General features: G+C 38.6%; 1 protein-coding gene across 1 annotated transcript in view; it reads left to right on the forward strand.

Moving 5' to 3' along the window:
• The first annotated feature begins 1,074 nt into the window (after positions 1-1,074).
• Positions 1,075-12,440, forward strand: part of LOC136692090 (integrin alpha-X-like) — a 31,510-nt gene continuing 20,144 nt past the window's right edge. Inside the window, exons 1-6 of the mRNA XM_066665189.1 lie at positions 1,075-1,249; positions 3,422-3,530; positions 3,954-4,057; positions 5,427-5,497; positions 6,333-6,441; positions 6,546-6,679. Coding sequence (XP_066521286.1) covers positions 1,210-1,249; positions 3,422-3,530; positions 3,954-4,057; positions 5,427-5,497; positions 6,333-6,441; positions 6,546-6,679 — 567 coding nt within the window. The 5' untranslated portion in view covers positions 1,075-1,209. The remainder of the gene's footprint in view (positions 1,250-3,421; positions 3,531-3,953; positions 4,058-5,426; positions 5,498-6,332; positions 6,442-6,545; positions 6,680-12,440) is intronic.

The raw sequence follows: 12,440 nt of genomic DNA on the forward strand, positions 1-12,440 counted from the left end.
TGAATGCTCCCATGGATCTTTACACCAAAGGATCGTTGATTCGCTCATTTCGCTGTCAATCAAAAAGGGATTCAGCCTCAGACAGATCATCCAATCATCATGCAGAAGCTGAGCGTCCGGGCCAGCGCACTTCCCCATAGACCCCCAGAGACGCTGAGCGTCCGATGGGCGGGACAAAGCCCAGCATTTATCCAATCACTCGTCTCGTTTCGTTGCACTTCGCTGCTTCGCTATTGAACTCTGTGGACGCTCAGTGTCCAGACTGTTTAAAGCACTGTGAGAATGATTGAGAGGAAAGCCGCGTCTTTACCAGTGATAAGAAGCTGATTCTGAACAAAAGTTGAGCGCTTTGTAGTGCATATTTATTCAATGACATGTACACACAACAGTATATATTTGATCACTTATTTTTTGACATTTTAGGGGAAGCTGAGCTTCCCTTGCAGTCTTAGAGCAATCGCCTCTGGTCTACAGGCCACTAGAGGGTGCTTCATGGTGCCCACAAGTTGAGAAACCCTACACACTGTAGGTTGTTCATGAACATTGTCTTTCTACTCCCTTTGTACTCTAACTTTGATGTTAGAACCTCTTATGCAGATCACATTGTTCTTCTTCAGTGACAGGGTTTTTCAGTGCTCTCTCCCACAGTCACACTCTTCTAGAGCACTTCACACCACTTCACATGGATCTAAAATGTCCTTCTCATTTACACTGCTTTATTACACTGTTTTAGACTCAATTTCACAGTGGTTCACACAGGTTATTACTTCTTTCTGTTAAACTGCTTCAGAATGCTGCTAACTTCTGGTGTGAGCCTATGCTTTTCATGGTCATATTAACTAAAAGTTAGAAGTGTAAAGTAATTTGGAGTTGTGTGTGTGTTGATGTTTCCTGTACGTACAGGAACAGAGATAAGCTGAGGGTGAATAATTGGCACACTGGTGTGAAAAAGAAACGGAGGGGAGTATCCCTCCCTCAGCTACGGCCCTCGCTTTTTTTTTTTTGGACGCTTAGTTGTTCTTCTCTTTTTGTATCTTGTGTAGCTGTTTCCTCTTTTTCATCTCTTTACCTCCTACATAGATTATGACACTCTCCAGTCTTTTATTTAGAACCGTTTGAAAGCTTAACATCACCAACACACATCTGCTCCCTAACCTCCAAATACTCTATGCATTCTTCTTCTGTCTGGACCTGACCACTGCATTCACAATGGACTGGAGCCATCGAATATACTTTCTGCTGTTTTCTGGTAAAATCAAACTAAACATCTCAACTTTTATATTCATGTAGTTTCTCTTTTGCTCCTTCACTGTTTTATAATGTGATCCAGCTGTTCTTAATCTGTGCAAACTTTAGGAATGTGCTGTAAACTGAGACTTGTTTAAGGCAAATGTTTAATGACACAGTGGCACTGGGTTAGCTAATGCTGGTGTGGTTGATTTTTAAAGATAGAGTCCAGAGATTAAAGGACTTAGGGGTCTTTAAAGAGGAATTCCACCATTCTTTCAAATTATCCGCTTTCTCCAGTGGTTAAGATGTAAACAAAGTAAGCGGTTGAGATGGAAGCACAGAGATGGAGAGTGTTTGATGTGAAATGGTGGATAGTAGAGGAACCTGGAAACTCTACAGGATTATATTTTATGGATGTGTTTATTGTGGTGGTGAATGGAACCAGGTTTCTGATGCATTTTATCTACTCTCTCCAATCACAAGTGAACACTACCAGTTTTACACAAAAGGTTTTTTGTGGGTACACAGTAAATTCTCCAGTGTTAAATCAACACTAATAGTGTTAACATTGAGAGTGTTAAATTATTACACTGACAGTGTTAATTTAACACTAATAGTGTTGATTTAACACAGGTGAATTTACCCAATTTAAAAAAAGCTATCCCCAAAATTACATTTTATCGTACAAGTTATTTTAAATATAATATTATATGTATGTTCTGCGACCCTGAACTGGATAAGCGGTTACAGATAATGAATGAATAATATGTATGTTATAACTTTCCATAAGCAGCATTTAGAGGAGGACATCTGTCTCCTTTCATTACATCTGTGAACATTTCTGATTCTATAAATTTCTCTAGAAAGCAGCACTTCTCCCCCAAACCCAACCGACATCTCATCACTTGGTTCACATCACTGAAATTTGGTGGAATTTCCCTTTAATGGTTCTTTTCTGTCAAAACAGAACCTCATTAAACACACCATTGTTACACTATTTTATTTTGATCACATATAAAGAGACGCTTTGTCCGTTTGTGTGCGTAATACGTTCATCATTCAGTGTGTGTCACTGTGTTTATATATTCAAACTGTCCTTATATGGCATGTGATGAAATATGCAGTCATTGGCTACTTCCCTAAATGATCTGCCTTTTTCTACATCTCTCTTTCTCTCTCTCTCTCATGAATTTAACACATGCTGTCTAATGAACATTGTAGGCATATTACATTATTTACAAACATATAAATATCTCTACATTTTTACCCTGAGTGATCCTGACACGAAAGAGCATCTTGGAAAATATTGGAATACTTAACAGGAAACGTCCGGGATCCATGTGGCACACACCCACAAGAAGTTCAAGTGGAATGTGTTTTGTCTTTTTTTTTTTTGCTCTTCATCCAAACAGCCTCTCTTATGCAGAAAGTAAACTGTTCTGAGCATGTTATATAGAGATAAGTACCCTGTTCACACAGGAAGACATCTGGCTTGTACGACTAGCCCTAACTCAGTCCTAAGGGAGTGTGTGGACTTGTCCATGTCCACAGCTCAATGTGGATTTGTCCAAAGTAACACAAAAATGATGTTATCAAGTAAAACCATCTTATATTTAGTCAGTATATCTAAAAATTCGTATTATGCAGCTGTTGTAAGGATATTTTAAGGTTGTTCTGCTTATTTCTGATTGTTATTCTCTTCTTTTAAAAGATTTTATTTAATTTTTAGAGGCAAGACTCAGACATACATTCCCAGTTAGGAATTCCACCACAAGTGGCAATATTTTCCATGTACTCACATTTAAGGGCTACTCCACAAGGGGGTGCTATTCAGTGTTTTGTATCAAAGATTATTAATGCCCTTATATTTTATCATGGGATGAGTGGTTTGTATTTTAGTAATTTTGTGTTTATTGTATGAACAATGTTATTCGGCGCTTTTTTTATTTTTACATTTTTTCATAATTTCTGGTGAAAATACAGTCTCTTCTGCTCTCTTTAACTGTCCTACAATGTATATTTTGTGCAAACGGACTTTATTCAGGCCTCACAACATTACCTCAGCAGTTGGCTAACAGTCTAACAGACTCCTCCGGTATTCTGAGTCCGATATTATCTTAGTATTTTTTATGTATCTTTGTTGTTTTGTCTTCCACCAAACTAAATATATTTGTCTGGTTTCAATTCGTAGTGTCACAGTCTGTGGTGGCTTTTAATATTGAGTCAGAGGCCTGGAGACGCTTCAGCCAAAGCAGTAACGTAGCTTTCGGCTATAAAGTGATACAGAAAGATCCGTCAAGGTGAGAGACACCAACACACCAAATACATCTATAATATATTCTGTCCCTGTACCATCTCAGATATTTATCTAAAATGTGAAGGAGGGGCAGCAGACAGTTTAACCTGTAGCAGGGCTTTCTCAAAGGCTAAACCCAAGCCTTAAATAAATATTTAAACTGTATAACACTATAAATGCTCTAACTATGACAGGAAAGTGTTGTGATGCTAGTGCTAACCTAATTAGCTTCATTCACTGCGTCAGTAAATTCAGGCTTCAGTTTGTTCTAACATTCTTTGCTTTTGTCAACAGCCTAAAGTTTAGGACAAATTGGGCACCATTACTACTTTAGAAAATTCATAAAATTTAAAGAACGTTAAACCTTGTGCTGAACTTCTTGAGGACAATGGAAACAATAATTGCAAACATTTTTTTCTCTTCTCAGTTTGATTGTGAGTGATCCCCTCCTACAGAGTCGGAATAAACGAGGGCAAATTTACAGGTGTGATGTAAACCAACCAGGAAACTGCTCACCATTACAAATGAATGGTATTTAATGGTATTTATGTAACAGCATTTTCGTATGGAGTGGCCGTGGGTAAAAATAAATATCAATTTGAGGGAACGATTTCAATTTGTGCTCACATTTCCATAAAAGTCATCAAGGGAAGGCTCTGGAATTAATGCGCTGTGACTGCATCCATTAGTCCCTTTACATGTGGCTGTTTTGAGGTGTTTTGGCAAACACTGGCTTAACCCCGGTAAATTAATTAGTCCTCTTAGGTGTACGAATTAGAGAAACAATCATTCCCTCAGTTAAAATAAAATGAATTGCGAATCTGTTTACTCATTTTAATTAAAATGTGCACACAAATTGTAAATAATTCTCTCCAAACAAATTGTTTATTCACGTTAATATTTATTTTTACCAATGGCCCATTCTGGGCTCTGTATTCTCGTAATGTGTTTGGCTGAGATATATTTATTTAGTATCACTTTATGTATCGCCCTGTGAAGGACTGGCGTCCCCTCCAGGGTGTATTCCCGCCTTGCACCCGATGATTCCAGGTAGGCTCTGGACCCCCCGCGACCCTAAATTGGATAAGCGGTTACAGATAATGGATGGATGGATGGACTTTATGTATCACAGAGTATTCACCTGCAACTTTGCAACTGCAAACAGCCATTAAAATATAATGCCCTCAACAAACTTTATTTCAAGCAAGAAGTTGAAAATAATATTTTGTCCTAACAGTACATGATAGACACCTGTTCCACCTTACAACTGTGGCTTTTCACTGTACATTAAAGCACTTCTACGATAGCCAAAATGATCAAAGAGAACTAAATCTATGCAGAGGAACAAAAGAGAGATTTATTACATAATTACTCCAGGGAAAATGCCCATCTCCTGGGATTCTCAGTCAGTAATGTCGTATTTCAGTCTGTTAAACTTCTGATATTGTTTTTAAATGTGTATCTCTTTCTGTTAAACTATTACCTGATAAGTCTACATTTACATTTCATCATGACAGGCAACTTTAATGGCAGGCTTTAAAATAGATTGGGGCATCTGTCTAAACCAGTGTCTACCAACTGAAACAGATGTCAACAGTTTTGTTGATCACAGTGGGTCTGTTCTGATTTTGTCCTTCACTTGCTGTAAGGAATAACATGTTTTTTCAGCTTTACCTAGTAATAAATTTTGTTGTGCCTGTGGCTTTTTAACGGCTGGTTGTTGCTGTAAGATTACGGTTGAATAAGGAGTGATGCTTTGGTTGGTGTGTGAGATATTGCTATTTATAGAATACCTCTCAGTCAATCACTGTGCTGGGTCAGAACTAAGGAGTACATATGGTGTTTATTCATTAAAATGTTTTTCTGAAAGCTAACCAGTCTGTTTTTAAAATGAGCACAGAGCCACCTGAGGCTGTGAACATGTCCCTCGGACTTTCAATGACTAAAGATCCCCGAACTTCAAAAATCATGGTAAGACCCTACACTCATTCTCAGAACCTATACACAGTGGTGAGATGGTCCTAAACCTCAACGTTCTGTTACTTGGGTAAAACAATGAGTGTAGACTGATCCTACAAGAGCACATTGTACTTTTACAGTTACACACAGAAATTAATCTCTTTCTCCGCATACTTTATTTCCATTTCCCCCTGCTCTTCAGTGCTCATGTGGTGGTGGATCATTCTCAGCGCTGCAGTGACACTGATGTGGTGGTGGTGTGTTAGTGTGTGTTGTGCTGGTGCGAGTGGGTCAGACACAGCAGTGCTGCTGGAGTTTTTAAACCCTGTGTCCACTCACTGTCCACTCTGTGAGACACTCCTCCCTCGTTGGTCCACCTTGTAGATGTAAAGTCAGAGGCAGTAGCTCATCTGTCACTGCACAGTGTGTGTCGGTCGTCCTCTAGTCCTTCATCAGTGACACAGGACGCTGTCGGCTGGATGTTTTTGGTCGGTGGACTATTCTCAGTCCAGCAGTGACACTGAGGGGTTTAAAACTCCAGCAGCACTGCTGTGTCTGATCCACTCGCACCAGCACAACACACATAACACACCACCACCACGTCAGTGTCATTGCAGCGCTGAGAATGATCCACCACCACATCACACCTGCTCTGTGGGGGCCCTGAGTGCTGAAGAACAGCCTACTGTACAAATGTCTAATTAAGAACCAAATTATGAACTAATTACTAGGAACAATTAAAGCTTAAATTAAATTAAATTAAGCTGCATTTAAAATCATTGTCCAGAAACAACCAACTGTCAAAACAAGGTACATTACAGCTGCACTAAAGCTCTGTCTTCCTCAGGCCTGTGGACCAACCATCCCCAAAGACTGCAAGGTGACCACCACCTACAACGGCATGTGTCTTACTGTTGATAGAGGAAATTTTAAGAAGGTGCCAAACACACTGAGAGGTAAATCATTTAAAATTCTTCAACATCACTTGTCCTCTTTATCACTCCTGTGATGATCTTTTTCTTCTGTATGTTTGTACTGTTCTGTCATTTTTTTTTCTCAGATTGCCCGCCACCTCCACAAACAGATATTGCTTTTTTACTGGACGGTTCTGGGAGCGTAAATCGTTATGATTTTGCTTCAATGAAGAAATTTGTTTTAACACTGTCCCAAGGATTAAGTTCCCGGGATGTTCGGGTATGTGCTTGAATGTCTAAGACTCTGTTCATGTGCTCCATGCTGAAAATAAATATTAATTTATTTGTTTTCACACTATGAAATATTGTCTGATCTGACTGGAATCACACTTAGAGGATGTCCATCCATTTTTTATTTATTTTGTAGTAATAAAACAAATGACACACAATAGTTGTTTATTAATAGCTGACCATTCATGGCACATTTATGGAGCAATATTTCCAGATCAAGATGGACAAAACCAAACTCAGTGTTGAGGGAAAAATGTTGAATTATTGTTGCCTATTTTCTATCAATGAAATGAGAACATTGTACAGAATTGTGGTGCACACCTGTTAGAACAACCCAAGACAAAATCATCTCTTTGGCAAATGTAGATTTGTGATGCATCACTGAATATCATTTTAATTCAAACTGTCTGTTATATTGGCTTGTTAAAGTCAGTTAGCAATCCTTTTAACTGTAGACTGTTTAGCATATTTAGACTTGCACTTTGTTTGTTTTTAGAAATCCAAATTACAAGGTGATTCCATCATTTTCTTGCAAAACCGTATCCTTAATTGTCTTAGAATAAACTATACCATTAAAGTTTAGTTTACTCAGAGAGTTGTTAATTTGCTATGAAGCAAAAAAAGATGGATGAACCTTAAATTTTGGAGAATCTATAGTTTTTGCCAGAGATCGTAAACTTTCACCCTATCATCAGAAGATTGCAAGTTGAATCTCGGTGATGCCTCAGTCGTCCGAGGTCAGGGCTTAGAGAGAACAGTAGATGCTAACTAGCACGGGTGTCACTCTGTCACACATCTCCAGGGTTCTCCGAGCCCCGCTCCAGGTGACTGTCTGAGAGGAGTTTGGTGTGTTCTCCCCAGAAAGATATTAAAAAGGTCCACAGTTCTGCGGGTTTTAACATTTAGGTTTAACATGTGGGTTTCCTCCGGGTGCTCCGGTTTCCTCCCATGGTCCAAAAACACACGTTGGTAGGTGGATTGGTGACTCAAAATTGTCCGTAGGTGTGAGTAATTGTGTGTGAGAGTGTTTCACCCTGCAAAGGCCTGGCGCCCCCACCAGGGTGTGTTCCTATCTTGCACCCAGTGATTCTGGGTAGACTTCGGACCCACCATCACCCTGAATTGGACAAGGGTTACAGACAATGGGCCTCATTCATGAAATGTGAGCAGAATTAATTTGCGCGTAAGTAGTTCATAAATCATTTCTTCCTAAATATCTGGATTCATCAAAATGTTCGTAGGTACGAATGAAATTTACACCTGCCCTTGAAAACACATAAAGTGTGTGTAATTCAATCTGGATGAACTTTAAATAAAAAATAATAATAATGCACAAATTAAACTAGAGGGGGAAAGTTCGTGAACGAACTTTGAATTTGGCTTGTCACGTATTACTAATATCGTTGCCACATTAGCTTATATGCTGCTTAATGGCTATGACGTTAAAATTTATAGAAAGTGTCACATAAGAATAAAGACCACATTAAAAAAGATTCCCATTACATTTTGCAGAACACCTTGAAAAATTCCACCTTAAAAAAACAGCCTTTATATTTAGACTTCCACATTAAGTAGATGACTTTGGCAAATAAATGGTCACCTTAAAAAGACCCTGCCATCTTAAAAAGACTTTCATTAGACTACTTTGTTCAATTAACTGCTGCTGGAATTTTAAATCAATCAATCCACATTTATCTGTGACTTCCTTAAATCAGTGAGATATGCTGTTATTCCTGTATGAAAAATAACCATGTAGCAATTGATTTGGTGCAGGAACTGTGTAGATTGAGCAAGAATTGTTGGTGTTATGGCAGTGTAAAAACACACAAACATTTTAAAGAAAAGTGTGGGTACCCAGTCAAGAAATATACTGATGTCTGTGGGGGCCTGGGACACTCTCTACTGCGGAACAAACACTCAGAACTCAAAATCTGTACCGTGAAATGATTTCATATTTATAGGTGTTAGAAAGGTGAAATTTAAAAAAAGTCCACCTTAAAAAAATTCCACCTTAAAAAAATTCCTATTTAAATTAGACCTCCACATTAAATAAATGGCCACTTCAAATAACTTTTAAAACCTTAAAAAGACCACCAATACATTTTGATTGCCACCTTAAAATATTCCACCTTAAGAAACCCTGGATAATTAAGACGTCTCCCTTAAAAATGACCTTTAATCAAATCAAATCAAATCAAATCAAATCAAATTTATTTATATAGCGCTTTTCACAACTGATGTTGTCACAAAGCAGCTTCACAGAATTCCAGTAAGACTAAGATTTGACATGAAATGTAAAAACAAATGTAAAACCCTCAAGTGAGCAAGCCAGGAGCGACAGTGGCAAGGAAAAACTCCCCCAGCTGAGGAAGAAACCTTGGGAGGAACCAAGGCTCACAAGGGGTGACCCATCCTCCTCTGGTCAATCTACTGGTGATGATAGTTAGTAGTCCATGAGAACTTCAGTGTAGGGACAGCTTCAAGGCACTTGGTGGTTGCTGGAGCGTGGGCAGCTGGTCTGAAGCGTGGAGGAGGATCTCGACAGTCATCCATCAGTGTTCAGACAGACAGGTGGGCAGTTGTTTACTCGGAAAGATGTAAAGGGATGGAATTAGTTTTAAACTGTTTTGTGTTTGCAAAGTAGAAAATATGAAAATTTCCAGAGTGTGGCTAATGACTCCGGCAGATCTGACTATGACAGCTTTAACTAAAAGGAGAGAACCAGAAGGACACACAGACACGGGAGCATCCTGAAACACTGGCATCCCTCCGCTCCACCGTCAACAAACCTGAGTGATCGTGAGAAGCGGCGGGACGACAGCACCAGCGTCTCAGTTTACTATAATTCCCTGTGTCCATGGACCCCCCGGATCTGCCGCCTTTATCTATGGGGGAGCATTAGCTACCAAAAGATTAAACTAAACAGATGTGTTTTTAGCCTAGATTTGAAGATTGCGACTGTGTCTGAGTCCCGAACATTTTCTGGAAGATCATTCCAGAGTCTGGGGGCTTTATAAGAAAAGGCTCTTCCCCCAGCTGAGGCCTTCTGAATTCTGGGAACAATTAAAAATCCAGTATTCTGTGATCTGAGTGAACGTGGAGGCTCATAATAGGAAATTGTATCTTGAAGATATTCAGGACCAAGCCCATGTAGAGCTTTATATGTTAATAACAAAATTTTGTAGTCAATGCGGAATTTAACAGGCAGCCAATGAAGTGATGATAAAACTGGGCTGATATGTTCAAATTTTCTAGTTTTAGTGAGGACCCTAGCTGCAGCATTTTGAACTAGTTGAAGTTTTCTTAAATTGCTGCTGGTGCATCCTGACAGTAGTGCATTACGGTAGTCAAGCCTTGAAGTAATAAAGGCATGTACTAATGTTTCTGCGTCCTGAAGGGATAAGGCATTTCTAATCTTAGCAATATTGCGAAGATGTAAAAAAGCTGTCCTAGTGATACTACCTATGTGTTGATCAAATGATAATTCCGGGTCAATTATGACACCAAGATTTTTTGCTGCTGAACCAGGTTTAACTGGAAAGTCAGCTAGATTTAAAATTAAATCTGATAATTTATTTCTTGCCACTTTTGGACCCAAAAGCAGGACCTCTGTTTTGTTGCTGTTTAGAAGGAGGAAGTTAAACAACATCCAGCCTTTCACGTCTTTTACACAGTCCTCTATTTTCTTTAATCTGTATTTGTCATCGGGCTTGGCTGAAATATACAATTGTGTGTCGTCTGCGTAACAGTGAAAGTTAATGTCATGGTTTCTTATAACTGTGCCTAGCGGTAACATGTATAATGTAAATAATAATGGTCCTAAAATAGAGCCTTGTGGAATTCCAAATCTTATTTTGAATAATTTGAATTTAGATTGTTTACTTTTACGAATTGATAACGTTCCGTTAAGTAAGATTTGAACCATAATAGGGCTGTCCCTGTGATTCCAACCATGTTTTCTAACCTTTCTATGAGAATATTGTGGTCTGTTGTATCAAAGGCTGCACTTAGGTCAAGAAGCACCAACAGGGATACGTGGCCTTGATCAGAGGCAAGAAGAAGATCATTTGTTATCTTGACTAGAGCTGTCTCTGTACTATGATGTTGCCTGAATCCAGATTGGAATTTTTCATATATATGATTCTTATGTAGATATGAACTAAGTTGTTGGGCCACAGCTCTTTCTAAGATCTTGGACAGAAATGGCAAATTTGAAATAGGCCTGTAATTAGACAGTGTACTAGCATCAAGATTTGGTTTCTTGATCATAGGTTTAATAACTGCTAGTTTAAAAGCTTTGGGTACATGGCCCAGACTAAGGGATGAGTTTACTATAGTTAAAAGAGGATCAATAATAGCTGGTAGTACTTCTTTGAGCAACTTTGTGGGAATTGCATCAAGTGTGCAAGTTGTACAGTTTGCAGAGGTGATAATCGTCTCTAGTTCTAATTGTGGGAGTTGGTAAAAGGTTTCAAGTCTTTCTTTTACAGTTATATTATGTTTTATATCATTCACATCGGGTGGCAGCCAGGATGGATTTGATCCTGTGGCTTGAGTTTGATGTCTAATATTCTCAATTTTATTATTAAAAAAGTCCATAAAATCTTTACTGGTGAGAGTTGCTGGAATTAGTTGTTCAAAACCTGCTTGATTTTTTGTAATTCTAGAAAACACATTAAACAGTGCTCTCGGATTATTTTTATTATTGGAGATCAGCGAGGCCAGATATGCTGAGCGAGCTTTAGTGAGGGCATTTCTATACTCTATAAGGCTGTCCTTCCGAGCAGAATGGAACACTTCAAGCTTGGTTGATCGCCATTTCCGCTCTAGTTTTCGTAATGTTTGTTTTAAAGTACGGGTCTTATCATTATACCATGGTGCGAGCTTTTTCTGTCTTATACTTTTATGTTTAAGTGGTGCTACCTTTTCTAAAGTAGATCGACAGGTATTTTCTAGGTAATCAGTTAGTACATCTAGGTCCATTGGGTCTGATGGAGTTGGAACTGGGGTCGATAGTTCTGGTAGGTTTTCTATAAATTGTAGGGCGGTAGATGGTTTTATTATACGCCTTGTAGAATAGCGAGGGTTCTTACATATATTATGGCTAAAACGTAGCTCATATGAAATTAAGTAATGATTGGAGATTGCTAAGGATTGAGGTAAGATATTAATTTTGTCAATGTTAAGACCTAGTGTCAGAACTAAGTCTAAAGTGTGGCTGCAGTAGTGTGTAGGCCCTGTTACATTTTGAGTAATACCAATAGAGTCTAAGATTGAGGTAAATGCCTTTTTTAGTGGGTCACTTTCCTTCTCAAAATGGATATTGAAATCTCCTACAATTATAACTTTATGATTGCACACCGCCAGGTTTGTAGCAAAATCGCTGAATTCTTTCAGAAATTCTAAGTAAGGCCCTGGTGGTCTGTAAATTTTGCATAATAAAAATGCGTCCTTTTTTGTGACCGGATTTGTAATAATAGTGGAGAGTACCTCAAAAGAAGAGAAGGTGTCACATTGTTTAAGACTAATTTCTAGGGTATTTTGGTAAATTACACATACTCCACCTCCTTTGCCTGATATTCTTGGGCTATGTGCATAATTATAGCCTAGGGGGGTGGCTTCATTTAGTGCTAAATATTCATTTGGTCTAACCCACGTTTTTGTGAGACTGAAAACATTGAATTTATGATCACTTATAATATCATTTACGATGAGTGCTTTTGAGTTTAGTGATCTTATGTTGAGTAACC

Source organism: Hoplias malabaricus, chromosome 3 (genome assembly GCF_029633855.1).
Source record: "Hoplias malabaricus isolate fHopMal1 chromosome 3, fHopMal1.hap1, whole genome shotgun sequence".
Taxonomy (NCBI): Eukaryota; Metazoa; Chordata; class Actinopteri; order Characiformes; family Erythrinidae; genus Hoplias; species Hoplias malabaricus.